General features: G+C 34.7%; 1 protein-coding gene across 1 annotated transcript in view; it reads right to left on the bottom strand.

Annotated features, from left to right (window-relative positions):
* The window catches only part of ERBB4 (erb-b2 receptor tyrosine kinase 4), a 665,849-nt gene that overhangs the window by 334,838 nt on the left and 311,040 nt on the right, over positions 1-19,971 (bottom strand). Inside the window, exon 4 of the mRNA XM_069474179.1 lies at positions 18,156-18,290. Within this exon, the coding sequence (XP_069330280.1) occupies positions 18,156-18,290 (135 nt within the window). The remainder of the gene's footprint in view (positions 1-18,155; positions 18,291-19,971) is intronic.

Below are 19,971 nucleotides of genomic sequence, written 5' to 3'. Positions count from 1 at the left end.
AATACTTCTAGTATCTAGTCATGTCTCACCACCTGCACCATTATTACTGGAATACAAACCACTAGCATCTCTTTCTTGAATTAATGCAGTAATCTTATAATGGTTGTCCTGGTTTCTGCCCTGGTCCCTTTACAATCTCTTCTCAATATATTAGCCAGAGTGATCTTCCCAGTCAGATCATGTCAAATCTCATATTTCTCCATCTTTCTCATAGCAGAAATTAAAGTCCTTACTACTATGCTCAAGAACCTTCAATGGTCAGCCCTCTCCTCCGTGCCTCAGTAACCCTATCTGGTTTACTCCTCTTGCTCTCATCTGTTCTTAGGACATACAAGGTCACTCCTCAATTAGGGCTCCTTTGTTTCCTCTCTGGATCTCTTTCTCTGATAGCTTGTGACCAAATGGCTTACCCACTTACTTTTCTTTTTAGATGCCACCTTTGAATGACTTCCCTGACCAATTACTATTAAATATTAAATATTCTAGATTGCTAGATTTTATTTCTGTGTTCAAATTGGAAATGTTATGAAATGAAAATAAATATAAAAGAAGAAAAATATTCATAACCTTTGATTTTTGGTGTTTTTCATTTTGTTAATAGCTTTAAAATAATATAATATTTTATATTTTTGTGACCTACTAATTTTTACTTTATATTGTTATCATAAACATTTTTGGGTGATATTAAATCATTGTGATTTTTAATATTTTTGGTGGATTTGCCTTCCATCATGTAGACATAGTAAAATTAAAAATAATTAAATATTTTGCTTTTGGGGATATTGTTTGCTGGTACATGTAGATCAATACATATTTTTAAATGAAAATACACATTAAGAAAATATCACTAATTTCACCTCATATTTTTCAGCAGATTTGTAGTTCATGGAAAGATGATATGGATATCAGAAAGACTTTGACCATGTCTTTCATTGTATCCTTTTGGAAGACACTGATGGGATCTGAAATAGTTGGGTGGATTTGGAGATGACTGGCACATGTATCAGTACATTTGATAAAAGGACTATGTGCTAGCTGGCCTAGATTGATGTGTTGGATCTAGAAGTGTGCCAAAGGCCTCTATACACATCTATCTTATTTGTCCTTTTAATCATGGAGTTGGATAAAACATTTGAAATATGCTTATCATATTTGCAAAGGACATAAATTTGCAAGGGGTAGTGAATGCTCTAATGGAGAATAACCATTCAGATATAAAAAGAACTTAGTAGATGAAATGATGAGACAAAACTAAAAATATGATATGTAATAAGATAAATGTAAATTCCTGCATTTGTGGTTCTAGATCAGTATTTCATGGAAATACTAATAAATATGTACTTACAGACAATGTCTATCTGGCAGGAGACATACCAGAATGTTCATTCTTCTCTGTTATTAGTTGTGTCATTCCTCAGGCAGGTTGGCTAACTTCTCTCACTCTGTTTTTATACTTTGTACTTAAGTGTTTACCTTAGACTTTTTGCACAGTCCCATCTAGACAGCATCATGGACAGCATCAACTTCACCACATCATATAGTGTATTGAGCACTTTCTATATCCTGCTCTGTAGACTGTTTTACACATATTAGCTCATTTGATTTTCACAACATTATAGGATTAGGACTATTATTTGTCCTATTTTATAGGTAAGAAAATGCAAAGCATCCTTTAAGTACAAACAGGGACTTACCCCTTTGTGGCACATCAGCACTTCTTACACATAACATGTTTACTAGTCAAAAACTTTTGTTTTTGACCATTATTTCATTTCTAATTGGCAATTATCTTGATTCTATTACTTGTTAATTAAAGTTCAACAGTAAATGGGGCTAAAATAGATGTCAATTAAATATAAACACATTTTAGTAATTGGCATTTATTTCTAAAGGAGAATGCAATAGGAAATTAGAGTTCACAGTTTAGGGAAGCTAAAATATTGAAAATACTATGAGTATGTAACTAATTTACAATATTGCCATACACACACACACTTACACACACATATATAGATATAAGTACAGGTATAAATGAACACTTAGAGAAATAAGTGCTGGTAAAATTCAGAAAATATAAGCTTTCACTAAGTGCTGGTAAAACGTGAAAAACATCAGCTATGAAATCATTTTTATCTGCCTTCAGTCTCCATCATTTACAATTGGTGGGACCTTGGGTAAGGAACTTTAGCTAAGACTTGGCTTTCCTCATTAATAAAATATGGATTATGATACCATTGGGACTCAGAAAACATTACCCTAAAATGAAGGCCCCAGAAGCAAAAGTTTTCCTCTGACCATCTCCCGTCTTCCAGTCTCTCAGTCCTATTCTCCCCTGAGGCTAAGCCATGGAAACTAGAACTTCTCTTCCCCAAGGCGTGTCATAAAAGCCAGAACCCCTTTTGTCTTGAAAGCCAGCCATGAAACCTAAAATTATTCTGCGTAAAAATTGGCCATAAAGAAATTTTCTGACCTACCTTGTTTGATTGTAGGTAATAAGACCCCCATTCCAGAGAGGATCCTACCCCACACCCGTGCATGCTCAGAGAGGCCAAGAAGAATTTAGACAGACAGGCCTTGCTGAGTTGCCCCACTCAGTCTGTCGGCATTAGATTACATGGCTGTCCATACTTTGTTGAACCTAATCATAAAAATGGACAATTTCCCCTGTACCTTTGGGTCTTCATTCTGAAGGCTCTCATTTACACATGCTAAATAAATTTGTATGTCTTTTCTCCTATTAATCAATCTGCCTCATGTCAATGACTTTTTAGCAAATCTTTAGGGGACCAAGAGGCTTGATCCCTACAATATCTACTTCATATAGTTGTTAGAGATGAGTAAGAGGCATAACATATGTGAAAGGTCTGGCATAAAAGCATCAATCGATGTTAGCTCCCGTCTTCCTCCATCACAACACTTGACATAAAAATATTAAAGACTAGCGAAGAGGGACAAAGACAGGGAAAGAGTCAGAGGTGATATGGCAGATAAATCAAGAAGACAGAGTGTTTATGCAGACAGTGTTGAAACGATCAGTAACGTACCACAAGTCAAACAATAGGAAAGGGGCAGGTGGTAATACCTTAGGGACTTTGACAAGGTTGGCAGACAAGGACAAGTAGGTTTCAAAGGTCTCTGCATATTTTGACAAGGTTGTGAAAAGCCACAACTTTTTTGTCACTAATGTTACTAATAACCTAAATCCAGCGAAATCTCACTCTGTTATGGGAACTTCACTTCCCTCCATGTACACTTGAAGCTGGGTACATGGAGGGAAAGCAGGAGGACAGGCATTTTCAGAAAGGGAGACAGACACCCATGGATGGAGCAATAGTTTGGGTTAGTGAAGAGGATTAGATGTCGCTGATGCTGGGGTCTCGGCCCACTGCATGACCTTCATCTGTAAGATTGTTAGTCAGACATGCTAATGGATCTCTGAGGAACTGTAACCACCCACGTGTGCACTTTGTGAGTGGTGTCACGTTTGAGAACCATGGTTTGACAGCCAAAATTCAAGCAAAGGAAATTTACTACTCTCAAAGGACATTAAATGGGATCCAAAGCATTGCCCATGGCAACAGTTCTAAACTTTTTCTCATTTCCCAATTTTCTCACACAACTCTCACTCTGTGAAGTCTCCCATTCACCACAACCACACCCCCAGCACTGTCTCTCTTTCCGTCTTCCCCTATCACAAAGCTTTTGTCCTTCTACCCCCACAGCCATTGTATCATTATTATGTGATTGATGGATTCAGACATTCTTCTTTTTTTTAATTCCATTCAGCTCTCTGCTTAAATAATTTTTTGTCCATTTTTTATTATCTATCTTACATGTGCATTACAACATTCTAGGAATACTTCGTGTGTGTGTGTGTGTGTGCGCGTGTGTGTGTGTGTGTATGTGTGTTTTTGGAGGTGGAAGGATAGTTTGATCTGGTGGCTGAAAGTATCAGGCAGACACAGTATGTTTGAGCTGGTTGAAAAAGAAGATAGTGAATATTCCCATACTTGTAATTTTTATCCTATCAGAGTATTCAGTACTTAAGGAGCAATGTTCTGGGTCTTTTTCACCATGAGCATAAAGAAATTCCCATAGTGTGTATGTGTAGCATGGTCTCCGTGGGCAGCCTGTGCTTCATCTGGCTTCCACTTGACAGTTTCAAGACTAGATCTATCTCCTCTATGAATTAATAAGAAATGGGTATAATCATGGGGCAACTGAGATAAACAAAATTATTTCAAGTTCCTTAAGGGAAGGAACAATTTCTTCTCCACGATTTCTAACAGTGCTTGAAACACAATAGGCTTCCTAGATTGAATAAACCAACATTTCCTTTACTAAGAGGTCAGTATCTTCACATCATGGTGCTAACACAGCTTCTTCAACCCCAAGTCAATTTTGAAAGGTCTTATAATGTCTGTGGTTTGGGATTTTATAATTATGGCTGAAGCCATTAATCTTGTAGCCTCCCTTTTTTATTATATCTGAGATTGAGCCTGAGTTACAGATTGCTAGCCTATAGCAGTCAGTTGGTGAGATGAGACATCACTGAGACAGATAACAAAGAAAAATGGGTAACAAATTGGAAAAGATTAGGTAGCTCCATGGCACAATATTAAACAAACTCTTCTGTATAGCAGCCAGAAGTCTCATCTTATGTTACGACCATTTTTTCATCTGCCAAAAATACTTAGCTATTAAAAAAGAGACTTAGCTCTTTATGTGTGTGCGTGTGTATACACACATAAATAATATATATTCATACACACACACATACACATCTCTCTTCAAGTTCTCACACTTAAAATAAAAACAACCCACGTTAACAAATAGGAACATTTCTAAAATGCCACTGTAAGCCTATGGAATAAAAATGTGATTTTTAAAAGTTGATGGAGGTTATAAGAAAGTGATGCAAAAGGCATTACAGTAAGAAATAAGCCTAAAATGTCTGGTGTAGAATGTTTTCATTAATTCAACTTTGAAGTTCATACACAAAAACTAAAATTCCAGGATAATGGATATATATTTTAAAAATCCCATTCCATCAAAAATCTATTTCAGTGGAGTTCCTTCTTGATGTGCTATTAGACAGATCTAGAAATTGAGTTATTATTTATAGAAAAAAAGAATAAATGATTTGCAAACCACTGCTGCATATACATATATTGTATTACACTGCAAATTATTTAAGCCTAAATATCAGCCCCACTACCTACCATTCGGCCCCAGCTTCCTTTTTCTAAAAAACGTTTTTGGTCTTGTAATCATATGAAACATAAATCTTTTCATTAGAATAAAAGCCTTTGTTAGCCAGCATATTAAAGAGTCACTTGTAACTTAGATATATTCCAATTTTATTATGTACCAGGCCTGGTCCTAGGCAATTTATTTTTCATGAGAACCTTAGGAGAAATGTACTACTACAGATTAGGAAGCTGAGGCCAGAGATATTTCATAACTTACCCAAGATCATACAGTAAGTCATAAGCCTGGGATTGGCTTATGAGCTCAGAAATACCAGCTCCAGAGCCCAACTCTTAACCAATACAACCAGGTATCTAATTTATCTAATTTATGTTAGCAGATACAAGAATAGAATGAACAGTCATTTGGAACAAAAGAGGGCAGAGATCCCAAGATAGATTAGAACACACATAGGAAGACAAAGTTTAATTATGTCACAATAAGGGCTGGTTTCTGACAAGATTAGTGCAAATACCAAGGAAGTTCAATGGATTTTAGGTCAAGAAACCATTAGGCAAAGATGTTGAATGAGATCATTAACACAGGCATTTATTCAAAGTCACTTAGAGAATGACCCTCACGAAGTTAAAAAGATGATTTGGGGTTACTTGCCAAAATATTGGATGTATGTGAAAAACGAGCAGTTTAGCAGATGATGACAGGGTGGAGGGTGCTATAGGTGGATATCAAGAGCATTAAAAAAGGTGCCCCTCTCCATCCCACTCCCTATCCTCACAATATTTCAATCTATTATCCCAATGCATTCTTCCATGAGAAAAATAAGGGGTAGAGGAGCTAATCAACTGCAGTGAGAAACTCTTGGCCTCAAGATTCAACCTCAGGTTGAAACCCACAGCTTGAGCTCTGCTATAAGGCAAAGAAGCAGAGGAATCATCATGTACAGAAGATGAAGATTCAGGGGGATTTGCCCTGGAATAAGGTCAGGTAAAAGGTGTTGGTAGAGAAGATAAGAAGAGGGGAGAGGAAAAGCATAGATGGCTAATTTTTCTCTCTCTCTGATTACCTATATACATATTTAAAAAAGTATTCAACACGTATTACACTCTTACTAGTAAATTAATTTACTATTGATGAAACAATGCTTAGGTTTTTCCCCCTCATAAAAAATGTTTGAATCCACTGCATGTACTAATAGAAATTATTTACTATTTCATAAGAATGTTGCAAAAGTGCATGATATTAATTTATCTTTCTCTACTTAGCCAAACTGGGCCAATTCCTGTCAAGCACACAACTATAAGAACACTTAGATATTTGCTTATTACACTAAAAATACATGGCCAGTCTTTTCAATAAAATGTTTGAATTTAGAAATGTAGAAGTAATGGTTATCCAACATTGTATTGCCTTTTAAAAACTTTTAGAGTTATCACTGTAATTTTTCCTAATAAAGCCAATCTCTTTATTCTGGAAAACATACTTTGGCATATGTTATAGATGACTAGTTTAATGCTGTATTCTACTTCTTGAGTACAGAGTTGAATTCATTCTGTAGAAAATATTTTGGGGAAAACTACCTAAATCAAAATCTTTGTTAAAGCATAAGGAGGTAGAAGAATAAAAGAAAGTGGCTGATCAGGGTAACTATTATACTTTTGAGATGACTTTTCTCTTGTGCACTTTTTATTCAACCTTTTTTATTTCTTTTATATATTTCCCTTATATTTTACAGAGAACTTTAAGAGAAATGTCACTGCATAATTTCCTCTCCATTTTTTCTTTTCTACTTAGAAAGAGCACCTACAATTGGCAAAAGAATCACCTCTAAATAGAACATAATTTGTTCCTGCCAGGCCGCAAAGAATTAAATAAAAGTTGAATATGGCTGCTTGTAACAATCTAGGCTTGAAAGATTGCTAAATGGGTTAGCTGCTTGATCTCCTTATTCATCTTTCCCAAGTTCCCTGTAGAGATACCACATCCCCTGCCCCAACCATCCAGTGTAACCAGCCGTCTCTCCTCCACTTATGCTCCAAACTTTAAAATAAAAGTGGCTCAATGGGAGAACACTAATAGAAGATGGAAGACACATGTAAAACTTTTTTCCTTTGTTTTTATTGTTTCTTCCCTGAGCCCATTCTTCTACAGAAGTAAAACTTCTTTGCAAATGTTATGAAAAAAGAAACCTGAATGTCTGCACATTCAGTTATTTGTAAATATTTTCCTTTCTCTTCCTAGCTTTTTTCAAGTGAAGAGAAATTAGAGAAAAAAAGGGAATATTGTAAGCTCTTTAAATTCTACTTAATTGTGAAACTGAATTCTATGAAACACTTTCATTAGTAAACAAGGATGAATATGTGAATGGTAATGAAATCTGTGAATGACGGTTACAGAACAGGACAGACACGTAATCACTCTCACCCACTATAGTGCAAACACATCAGAGAAAAACAGAAAAGGGTAAAACTGAATGGACTCAGTATAATTGTCATTCAATTTTACACAGTTGCTTTAAACATCAAATAAACAAACAGGGTTTTACGTTAAAAAATCAACTATGGAATGCTTTGTAAATCTTTCCTTTACATTAGTTTGGTACTTACTATTTGAGTGAATATATAATTTTATTTAGTAAAGATGGGTCTCTGTGAAAATTTAACTCAGTTTTTATCAAACTACAATTTCAATCTCTACACCTAATTTTTCCAGGCTCAGCAGTTTTTGCAAATTCCCCAAAAGCAGATGACTTAAACTACAATGAAAGTACATTTTTTTAAAAAAAGTGGAGGATCATCAGATGTTTATTATTGTAAATCACTTTATATTAATGTCCCTTGCTTAATTTTTGTGGTTCTAAATCATTTTAAAATTAAAAAGTACTCACAGCAAAGTTAACTCTATATTTGTCATTAAAGGAAATATCCAATATAGAGTTTGTTTAGGAAAAAATGGCAACAAGAAAAGCATTATTAAATTCCAAAATTTTCCAATTCTTTTTTAAAAACTCGCCATTTCAAAAATATTAGTAGTTACTACTCCAAAAAAACCCTGATTATTCTGATTGTTTGGTCTTTCTCCACTCTGTTTGAACAGTGTGGAAATCTGTTTCAAAATGTCAGCAACTTTTCTTTGTTGTTATGTATCTTTTTCAATAAAAATTCACATATTTTAGTGAAAAATTCTTGTAAAATTTACTTTAAATTAATTTCAGAGAAACAATAAAACATGAAGTCTATTCTCAAATGGACAATTTGAATCCCAGAGGCCTACTTTTTTGGGAAATTGTGATCTCTTCAACCATTCATTGGAAGACAGTGAGTCTGCTCATTACTAGAAATTGCAAGCTGGAGGCTCTCAAAGACCTCGGATGGGGCTTTTTATACCTACCTTACAGTATATGAGGATTAGAAATAGGGTTCTTTAAATGCCTTATTTCTAAGTGTGATACACCAGGCCCCAACGGTCACAGGCATTTAAAGTATTGCTATTATTATTGTTGAAATTAGTGACATAGAAGTTTCATATAACAGAGAGCTACAAATTCACTAAGAGGGATTCTTATAGGGACTCTTAGAGGAACTCTTATTTGGTAATTGCTTCATTTTCAACAAGCCCAAATATTCCATGCCAATGTTGAATCACCATATGGCCTAAAATGTATGTATCATAGTAGGCTTTGCTAATCAATTTACCAGTATAAAAATATTATATTAAACCAGAGCTACTTTCACTTGTCCCTAGAATCAACAGAACTTTGAAGATAGCCAGATGATCATCTTTATACAAAGCTTACTCAGGCAGAATCTCTGGGAGTGGATTCTGCTACATGCCCCAGTTGGGAAACCATTAATCTGGTTACCTGTAGACATAAAGAATCTTGTCCTTGTGTAGTGCTAGACCATGTTACACTATGTCTCTGTTGGTTGCTGTGTGTAAAAATAATTTTTCTTCCAACAAGCTATGGTCATAAAGAAGATTTAATGTTCATTGATCGAAACCGAATCTAAAAATATGTGAAGGTGGAAAATTGGCATTTTAAGAGCTGGAGCAGTATGCTGTGGGGTATAGCAGAGTTAATCTTTGAGGCAGAAACTCTTGTTTACTCTGAGAGGGACCACTTCTGTAAGCTTTTTAAGAAAGTAGAAGTAAAGACTACTCATTATTGAGGAAAACTGGAATGAGAAAGTTAACACTAATGCAGAGTTTAAGTATATTGTTTAATAATTTAAATGAAAAATATTAGCAGAAAATGACCCTGAAGAGTCAGATATTTTCCCTTCATAAATTTTAAGCTAAACTGCCCTATCCCTAAAGAGGTTGTTCTTTCTTGAAGTATGTATGTGTGTGTGTGTGTGTGTGTGTGTGTGTGTGTGAGTGATTCAGCATTTGCTCACAAGAGACCAGGGGCTACAATCAGTTCATACCATGCATGATGTGCTGGCCTAATTTTCTCTTTGCATCATCATAGAGGAAAATGTTAAGCGATTGAACTGGGCCTACCCTCGCTTTACCTCTACAGAGCTGTTGATATTCACACATGGCAGTACATAGTGTGGAGAGCCAACAGTTAGATTTTCTAGAATTTTGAGAGCTTGTTGTTAAACACAGCCATATTAAATATTAAATTGTATAAACCCACAATTAAATTTTATTATATGTTTATATAACCCACAATTAAGTTTTATTAAAACAAAGGTAATTAATACTTAAAATTAATTATTTCCTAATTTGACATATTTTACTATTACTTATATAATTGAGTTTATTTACATATGCTGAAACGTATGGTGGAAATGCTACATAATGATGTGCTACCTGGGCATCTCTTCCAAAATCCACATTGACTGCTTGAAAGGGATGATGTTAGGAATATTTATACCATCACAATCAGTTCAAGAAATTGGGGCTTTTGCTTCTGCTTTTTAGAGAGTAGTTACTAAACATTTACCAGCACACCACGGACATGTGGTATAATTTGAGACTAAAAAAACCCATGCTTTGGGAAATGTACTATTAAAATTTGTCCAAGAGAGCCATGACATATTCTATGCCTAGAGTGGGCAATTTGTTACATTACAAATTGTTACACGGTTTCCACTAATTCAGAAACAGAAAATGAAATGAGCCTTGACCTAAAGAAAGGGCAAAAAGACCTATGGGAAATTAAAGGAGTTGGTCCTTCCGGTCTCTAAATGATCAGAGGTCTCAGCAGTGGGACATATCTTCACCTGCAAGACATTGAACAGGGACATGGAAGTCAAGTTTGGGCCTCTCTGTTCCCCAAATAACCATTCTTATTTTTAACAAATTCATGTTACTAATTGGTATTATTTGTGCTTTGAAGGAATCAGGCACACTGGCTCTTATGAGTCGTTGAGGGAGCGCCTAGCGCAGCTGTGAATTGACTGGAGTCATTGGTAGCAGAGGCTGGAGGATTGGCAGTGAAAGAATAAGGCCAGAATGGTGAGACTATGGAATTTATTCCAGATTTTAGGTGAGTTATATATAAAAGGGAAGTAGAAACTAATTCATAGTCGCAAGCTGTAAGTAAGGTGTATTTATGTGTGTGTGTACACATTTATATAAATGTTTACTTTTAATGTATTTATTACATACAAATGTATTTATTTTGATATATTTGTCTTTATTCACATATATAATGATTGGTAATAAAATGACACACATAATGCATGATGAATATGAGGACTGAGATGAGCTAAGTATTAATAAGAAAGGATCATTATGAGAGAATGCTGTTTTGCCACCTGGAGGTGAGGTTTAGTACTGCTGAGGAATAAACATCACTTTCTAGAAAGCAGGGATTATATTTCTTTAACTTTATATATATATATATGTTATTTGATGAAAAAGTTGATTAAGAGAAACCTATCACATATGATGAAAATAAAGATCTATTTTGAAAAATCTACTCAAAAAGTGAAATAATGCACTTTCATCTCAAGGAGATAAGGGAGAAGGAAACCAAGCTAGCAAATGTACTATGCTTCCTCCTTGTAATGTTCTTAAGTTAAAATTAATTCTTAAAATGAACTTCCATCAACCTGGAAATCCTCCTTACAAATATAGCAATGAAAGCCCTCTCTGAAACAGGTCAGGTGCAAATCCTTACTTTTTCATTAACAGTAGTAAAGAGACAACAGAACTGCCGCTTGATCTTAGTGCATTATTTTTTAAAATGCCTTCCTAGATCTGTTCATTTTGTTGAGAATAATTGCATCTGAATTCATAAGTGATCTTTAGTTCTCTAGTTTTTTTTATTAAATCAGTTTCAGAAAAAAATCCTATTTTATAGGTCTTTTCAAAAAGCTATCTTTGGATTCGTAGGGGTTCATTTATTGTTTCCAAAGTTTTTCAGATTTTGAGCTTTTATTTTTAAATATATTTTAAAAGAAGTTATGTGAGATTTGATTCCATGTATGTGTGTGTATATATATATATATAAAATTAGATATGCACATGTATGATACACACAAACCAAACCAAAGCTGTACTAAAATTTATAGGTAAATTTTCTTGCTACTTTTTCTTCTACTTAACTACAGAAATCCAAACTTAGAAAAAAAAAATGTCCAAACTTAGAAGAGTGCATCTATTTTATGTAAATATTTTAATATTGAAGGAGTAACAAAACTTGGTAAAGTAATAAATCATGCTTAATTCTATTCTAGTTCGAGACAAGTCTTTTCTAGTCCAAGAAAGTTAGCCATATAGAACACAATGTGCAATATTAGTTAGAAGTGGACAATTACTAAAAAATGCAAGAGTCATTAAAAGAAAAATATAATATTTAAAACTAATGCTTTTAATGCAGGCAGAACATCTGGTTTAAAAAATGATTAGTCTTGGAATTGTGTTTGTGAATATAGTGCTATCTATGAATTTGCCAATTCCCCCATTCCCACTTAGCTAGTGTTTGGTCCTAGAAAGCAAATGAGAATGAGTGGTGCATCTGGTATGATCTAAGAAAAAGGTTCTAGAATCTGGAGCATCTGAGGTTTGTTCTTTTAAGTGTCTTGGGGAGATAAAGCTATGAGAGACTACCTTCTGGTTACTAAAACATACTTGAAATGCAGACACATAAAAAATCAACACATGTATATTGAAAATACAACTGTCACATACTCTAAAAATACTTTTGTCCACACATATGGTCAATTCATACACAAAATCATAATCAGAAGGCCTTTTAGTTCTTTTTCATAAGAATCACCCTCAGATTGACACATATTAACTCACTTATTGCTCATAAGAACCCTATGAAGTTGATAATAACAGATCCTGGCCAAAACCCCTATGCGTGATCTTTCAAGCCAGAGCAGGGCAATTACAAAGGCTTTCCCTGGCAGCTCTTATGTGGAAAGCTGCCCTCTCCACAGCAGACATGGTGTGCAGCCAGTGTGCTGTGGTCTCTATGGGGAGTTCCCTGATTAGCCACACTCTCACGCATGTCTACATTCCTAGCTCAGGCACCCCTATTCAGAGGGCTCTCTAACAAGGGCTTTTGACAGAGGCGTTCCTCAGGCACTTTTGCTAAAAGGTCCTTGTGAGGAGGAGGTGAGGGGCCTGGAAGCCACTTTTTACCCCTCTCAGTACTCAGTGCTTTTCCCTCTTACCCTTCCCTCCACCCTCCTTCCAGCCTCCATGTCCATAAAACTTCCAGAGCCTTTGTTTGGGGCTCCCTCACAGCAGTGAGACAATTCCCCATGTCTGCTGATCCATCTGACTCATCTGACCCTCACCTGGCACTGTTTCATGGGGGAAAACATGAGACAGTGGAGGAGTCGGTGCTTTCTCTCCTTTAGCCTCTTGCTTGTACTATCACAGTAAGTGATTAAAAGCTTGGCTGTTACTTTCATTCTGGTTTGTTGTCTGAATTGACCACTCTGTCGCCTAGCAGCCTAGCTCTCAGCTCAGCTCATCTTTTGACACTCTCCTCCTGTTAAACACAAGGAAATGGAGGTACCAAGGCCAAAAATGACTTGTTCAAGGTCAAATAGCTAGGAAGTAACAATGCCAGGTTTCAAACAAGCCAGTTTGACACCTGAATCCATTTGCTTAACTACACAATCTTTTCTGTTGGGAAATATTATTGTCTATTTTTCTGCATTAATGTTCTTATATATTCCCATTTGCTTAATTTCCAGAGGGCAACTTATTTATTCAATTTTGATATTCTTGTGATGATAGGGTCATTATTATAGTGCACCAAGTAAACAACACATCCTTCACTGTATAATTTTTTTCACTTTGAAGGGTTAGTTTATTGAATAAGCCCTACTGATGTACCTATCCAAGAATGTTAGAATGTTAGATAATAAATCCTGCTAGGGTTATATGAGAAACAAGATCTCATCAAGAGGGTAAGATCTCTCCATAACCTTCCTGAAGTTTTGATTGAAATACTTCAAGTCCATTTTGGAAAATACAACTTGGTTATAAATCATATATTTTTAAAGAAATAGTATCATTTATAATTGTTTTCATAGATACTTTAGACTTTTTCTACATTGTTTCAATTATACCCAGAATAAAAGTTAAAAAAAGCCAGGTTGCTCTTGAAAAGTTTTTGCATTAAGAATTATTACTGTACCTTAAGAAATACTTTGCCAAATATTACTTAAGAAAAACTATTCTTAACTGCCTATGTAATTTGCCTTGTGTGAATCACAAGTATTAACAATTAGTCTCTTTACCAAAACACTAAAAGTAGGCACATATATTTTATCTTATAATTTTTATATGTATAATATAAATAGAACATAAATGTAATATAATAGAAATATTATAATTTATATAAGCATAAATTAATTTAAGCACATAGATAAATAACTTAAGCACATGTTGCTGTCTTTACCTGAAAAAGACTAAAAGTGGATAAACTACCCATCTCTGGATTATAACTTTTATTTCACATTCATTCTTTTGTGTATGACTAATGAGTAGAAAAAATATAACTTAGATTCGTTTGATTTTCCTATTTATAAAGTGCTATGGTTTGAATGTTTTTATCCCCTCCAAAACTCATGTTGAAACTTAATCCCCAATGCAATAGTGTTGGAAGTTGGGAACTAATGGGAAGTGTTTAAGTCATGAATGGATCAATGCTGCCATAAGAAGGGCTTGTAGGAGGGGGTTTACTCTCTTCCACTCTTCTGCTCTCCAGAGAATGCAGCATTCAAGGCACCATCTTGAAACAGAGACCAAGCTTTTACCATACACCAGACCAGATGCCAATGCCTTGATCTTGGCCTTGCCAGCTTCCAGAACTGTGAGGAAATAAATTTCTGTTCTTTATAAATTACCCAGTCTTAGGTATTCTGAAGAGCAGCTCAAATAGACAAAGACATGGACTTATTTATTTATCTAGTCATTCAGTAAATATCTTTTATCCATCTATCATATGCTACAAACAGAGGACAGAATGATAAATTGGCCCTTGTCCACAAGAAGTTTCCATTTTATTGTTTTGTTTTTTTTTTTTTTTTGTTGAGACAGAGTGTCACTTTGTTGCCCAGGCTAGAGTGAGTGCCGTGGCGTCAGCTTAGCTCACAGCAACCTCAAACTCCTGGGCTCAAGCGATCCTACTGCCTCAGCCTCCCGAGTAGCTGGGACTACAGGCATGCGCCACTATGCCCGGCTAATTTTTTCTATATAGATTTTTAGGTGTCCATATAATGTCTTTCTATTATTAGTAGAGACGGGGTCTCGCTCAGGCTGGTCTCGAACTCCTGACCTTGAGCAATCCACCCGCCTCGGCCTCCCAAAGTGCTAGGATTACAGGCGTGAGCCACCGCGCCCGGCCTGGAAGTTTCCATTTTAAAATGTAAGACAGATCACTAGGTTTTATCTCTGGTCTTTATGGGGTCACATGGGGAAAGTTACCTAAACCTGAAGAAGAGAACACTTCTTAGAAAAGATGGTACTTTATAAACATCTTAAAGTATGACTAAAATTTAACCTGGTAAACAGAAGAGGAAGAGTGGTACAAACAAAGAAACTGTAAGAACTCAAACCACGGAGTTGAGAAATAGGTAGGAATATGCTGAAAACCGCAAGCCATTTGGTTTTGTTTAGACGTGATCCTATATTAGTCAGTCACAGTGGCAAGGTTTTTAGACAGGGTCATGGTTAGATTCCATTAAATAGTGCTCTTGTAGACATTTTGTTGGTGAATTTGTCAGGACTGGATGCAAGGAAAGCAATTAAATGCATGGGCTCTTAACTGGGAGGACTTGGATACCTAAAGAGGTTATAGAAAGAATTTAGGAGGTCCTTGAACTTGAATGGGGAAATATTACATTATTATTCTCATTAATCTCTTATTAAAATTAATGACTTTCATCAATTACAAATATAACAGAAAATTTACCATCTTAACCATTTTAAGTGTATGCTCAGTAACGTTAAGTACATTCATATTGTCTTGCAACATAACCTCCAGAACTTTTTCAATCTTGCAAAAATGAAATTGTATCTGTATCGAACAGCAACTCGCCATTTACCCCTACCTCCAGCTCCTGGCAACCATCATTCTATATTCTGTTTCTGTGAGTTTGATTACTTTAGATATTTCAGATAAGTGGAATCATACAATATTTGTCTTTTTGTGACTGGCTTATTTCCTTTAGCATAATATTCTCAAGGTTTATCCATATTTTAGCATGTGATTAGATTTACTTCCTTTTTGAGGCTGAATAACATTCCATTGTATGTTTATACCACATTCATACGTATTTCAATACATTTTCCTTGTAATCCAGTGTAATTTCTTTTATACATTTATTGTTTGTTATGCATTTATGATTTAAGGTATTTATTGTGTGCCTATTTATTCATTTAACATGTTATAAGAAGGAGTCACTGGGCTTCATCAGACTGCCACAAGTGTCCATAGCCTCCAAAAACATGAGGAATTCAAAGATTATTTCAGTAACTCAAGCAACAGATAAAGTCTTGAACTAGAGCAATCATAATAATAAATATATGTAATCAAGAAATGGGCAAAATCAGCATGATTTATTGATTAACTAAATGTCAAGAACCAAGGAATAAGTGAAGACAATGATGACCACCGAATTTTTAGCTTGGTGACTGATTGGTTGGAGGTATGTAGTTCTGGGTGTCATCAGTTTAGAGATTTCATTTAAAACGATGAGAGTGCCTGAGGTCATTCACAGGGAGAAGGTAGAGAAATAAATTGACTCAGGATAAAATCACAGAAAACTAATATTCAAAGAGTAGTCAATTCATTATTATCAGCTATAGTGTTAAGCAGTAGATATAATGTGTCAGCAAATAGAACTACTCTGCAAACTATAAAACTTTGACAAGACATTGGTGATTAATTTGTAAAGGACCATTGGTTATGACTCTACTCCACACTTATAATTTTTGCACCTGCAATTATTTACATGCAAAAATCAGTGCAGCCACAGTTGCCTAATTATAAGCACAACCATACCAATTTGTCCTCAAAAAGAACAGCATAAAGAGATACCATCTGTGAAAGTGCTGCAAACCCCTCAGACCTTTTCTGCTCCAAATCCTGTAAGGCTGGTGGGCACAATTCCCTTTTGGCTTCTGTCTAGGGCTTTATTCTTGCCTGATCTCATTCATGCATTACAGGCTAGTCAATCTGATAAGCTGAAAGTCAGCAGGCCTTCCTCTTATCCAACCAATATGCTTTTCTCTCCACAAATACAATTTGTACCATAGTACGGGCAGACTGAAAATAGAAGCCATTTCTGAAGCAATCATTTGCTATGTTAGTGTGAGCAAATTCAATTTTTTTTCATGTGTAATTTTACAAGGTAGGCAACTTGTATATTGTAAAGACAAAATCTCATACAAATTTCTTCTCAAAAGTGACAAGAAAATTATGTTACTCTACTTTTTAAAAAAAGTTTTAGCCATTTATTAAAAACACAGATGTCAGTTTTGATCAAATATATTCATATTTCCCTATTATATTATTAGGGCCATCATAAAATTTAATAATTGCCCCTTGGAGTTTGATTTTCCACAAAAATGTCATAACACAATCAATACTATAGCAAATAATTATTGAACTATGTGGAGACAGTTGTTATTTCAGGTGGGAAATATATAATAATGGATGAGAAATATAAAACCCAGGTTAGCACCTGATAAAGATTCTGTTCTCATATAAATGTCAGTAATAATAAATGTGGGACAACATAGTCTGCTTTATGAAAATGAAAGAGATTCTAGACAGAATAATTTTCAAAGGTTTTAATGATAGTTCAAATATTATTTGCTTATCATTTAATCATATTAAACATTTTGAATCTGATAAATTCTCTTTGATGGAAACAATATTCATTTTAGGAATGGGAAATTCAGTAGTTTATTAGACTAATGACTAAAATCAGAATGTAACGTATGTTTCTTCTATATGAAATCTATATTTCTCCACTCTGTAATGTTTTGTATTGTCATAAAGTATTAACATAAAGGCTTTTGGGACAACTGAAGGCTTAAGAATTCTAAACTTTTCACTAGTTTTTTTTTTTTAATTTGAAAAAATTACAGTGAATAGGAAGGTGCGTTTTGTTCTACTACCTTTGTCTCAGTGGTGTATAGATAATAAAGGATTGAAGCAGTAATTAGATACCAGCCTTAAGTTTATGGACAATGGGCATATGTTTGGACACTGGAAAGGTGATAAAGCAATTTAGAGCGAGTAAAGAAGAACATGTTAAGAAAATGAGAATTTGTAAAGGGGAAACATCATTCCAAAAAGAGAATTAATTAGAAGTGAAAGCCTTTTGTTTTGTCTCATATAACTGAACATTTCAATGGATGCAAAGTTTAAAATATTAATGGCATGATAAATATAAGACATTCATTTTCACATTAGGTAGATAAAATATTGAGACATTAGAAAAGATAATGCTACTCACATCCTGAGCTACCATTTGTTGACACCAGAGTCAAGTTGGAAGGCCATGGATTCCGAACAATATCTTGCCAATGAATGGTGTCTGCATAACAAAGGAATTTGTTCTGATCTACATAGACTCCACCATTTAGGATTTCTGTATTAAAAACAAACAAACAAACAAACAAATTTGTTGTGAAACTGCTTGTTGATGAAAAGGTAGTCAATAAAAATGTTCTGCTCTTAAAAATTTCAATGTTAACTTAGTTACATTGCTAATTTACATTGCTAATTTACATATAGCCATGATAATTTTTTAAATACTTTCATTGAGTCATGTACGTTGATTACAGAAATTTGAAAAGATTTAAAAATATTAAAGTAAAAAACAACCACTCATGGTATACTCAGAGAAATACACTCTCAACATTGTGGTCTAGATTTTATCAGTCATTTTTCTGTTTCTTTTTCTCCTGAAATTGGAATAATATTGCATATAAATATTTTAAAACCTGCTGGTTTTAATTATATAGTGAGTATTTAACGGTAATTAACTATTATGCTATGCTATTTTTAATGAGAATATGTTATGCCAGAGTATTAATTAAATAGTAATTATTTAACCAATCCCCTCTTTTTGGTCATTTAACTTATTTATCTCTGATTAGTCTTTAAAATAAATACTCACAAATGACATTCCAAGGTAATAAAGTGTGAATATTTTTCAGACTTTTGGTAAAAGTTGTCAAATCTCCCTTAAGAAAGATCCTCTCAGCCAATGTGACATTGGTTGGAATCAGTAGGTAAGTAATTAGTACAAAGTGGAAGCTAAAATTAATGCCTCAATCACAAAAAATGTTCTTTGTCATCTCAAATGAAATCAATAGAATTGCCAATTGTTTTTTAGAATAATACAAAGTAAGAAGTAATAAAAACCCAATGATTCATTGGAAAAAGGGCGTGGCTGTGGGATAAAATGCACTAAATCCAATTTTACTTGATTCTCTATTTTGCAACACTGGCCTTAATTAGCTAATTTGTCCCCCACAAACAGTGTCTGACCGCATACATTGATTCTCTTTTAGATAGCTTTAAGTTGTCTAGGAAAAAAAAGTAAGATGTCACCTCTGTTCTAATTATTTGAGAAAATTAGCTAGACATACACATAGCACCTTCTTCCCCAATATCTACTGCATTTTCCCCTCTTGTCCAATACAAAAACAACTTAAGAGAAATCTTGCCTCAGTCCATAAAGTATTTAGTTACAAGTAACAAAAACCCAATTAATAGCAATTTATCAAGATGGGGGATTATTTTGTTCACATAATAAGAAACCTATAGGAGGCAACTGCAGATATCAGCTCAGATATTCTGCAGTACCCATTATCTGTCCTGCCATCCTTGGTACGTTGGTTTTATTCATTCCAGGCACAAGATAGCTGCTTCATCTAAACAAATCTGTCCTGAATTGTAGGCAGGATGAAGACAGAAAAGCAAGCAAGAGACTTCCTTCTAATGAAGCTCTGACTTTCTGTTTGAGAATAAATGCTCTCCTCAAGGATAATGTCTGCATGTCATTGGCCAGAACAATATCTCATGGCTACCCTTTCTGCAAAAGACACTGAGTAAAGAACTATAACTGTTTAGGTGGACATAATGCTATTCAAGCAAAACCCAAACCAGCAAGGATATTAGTGAGAAAAAAGAGGGACACGGATATTGGAAAGGCAACCAACTCTGTTCCCATGGTAGCCTCTAGAAAATCATCTCTCTTTTGTGGTACTCCAAGCTAAATTTTTAAAAGTCATCTTAAGCCAAAGAGGAGATAAAACAACAAA

The sequence above is a fragment of the Eulemur rufifrons genome, chromosome 1 (assembly GCF_041146395.1).
Source record: "Eulemur rufifrons isolate Redbay chromosome 1, OSU_ERuf_1, whole genome shotgun sequence".
Lineage (NCBI taxonomy): Eukaryota > Metazoa > Chordata > Mammalia > Primates > Lemuridae > Eulemur > Eulemur rufifrons.
Note: the sequence above shows the minus strand (reverse complement) of the source record. Positions and strands in the feature narration are given on the sequence as shown.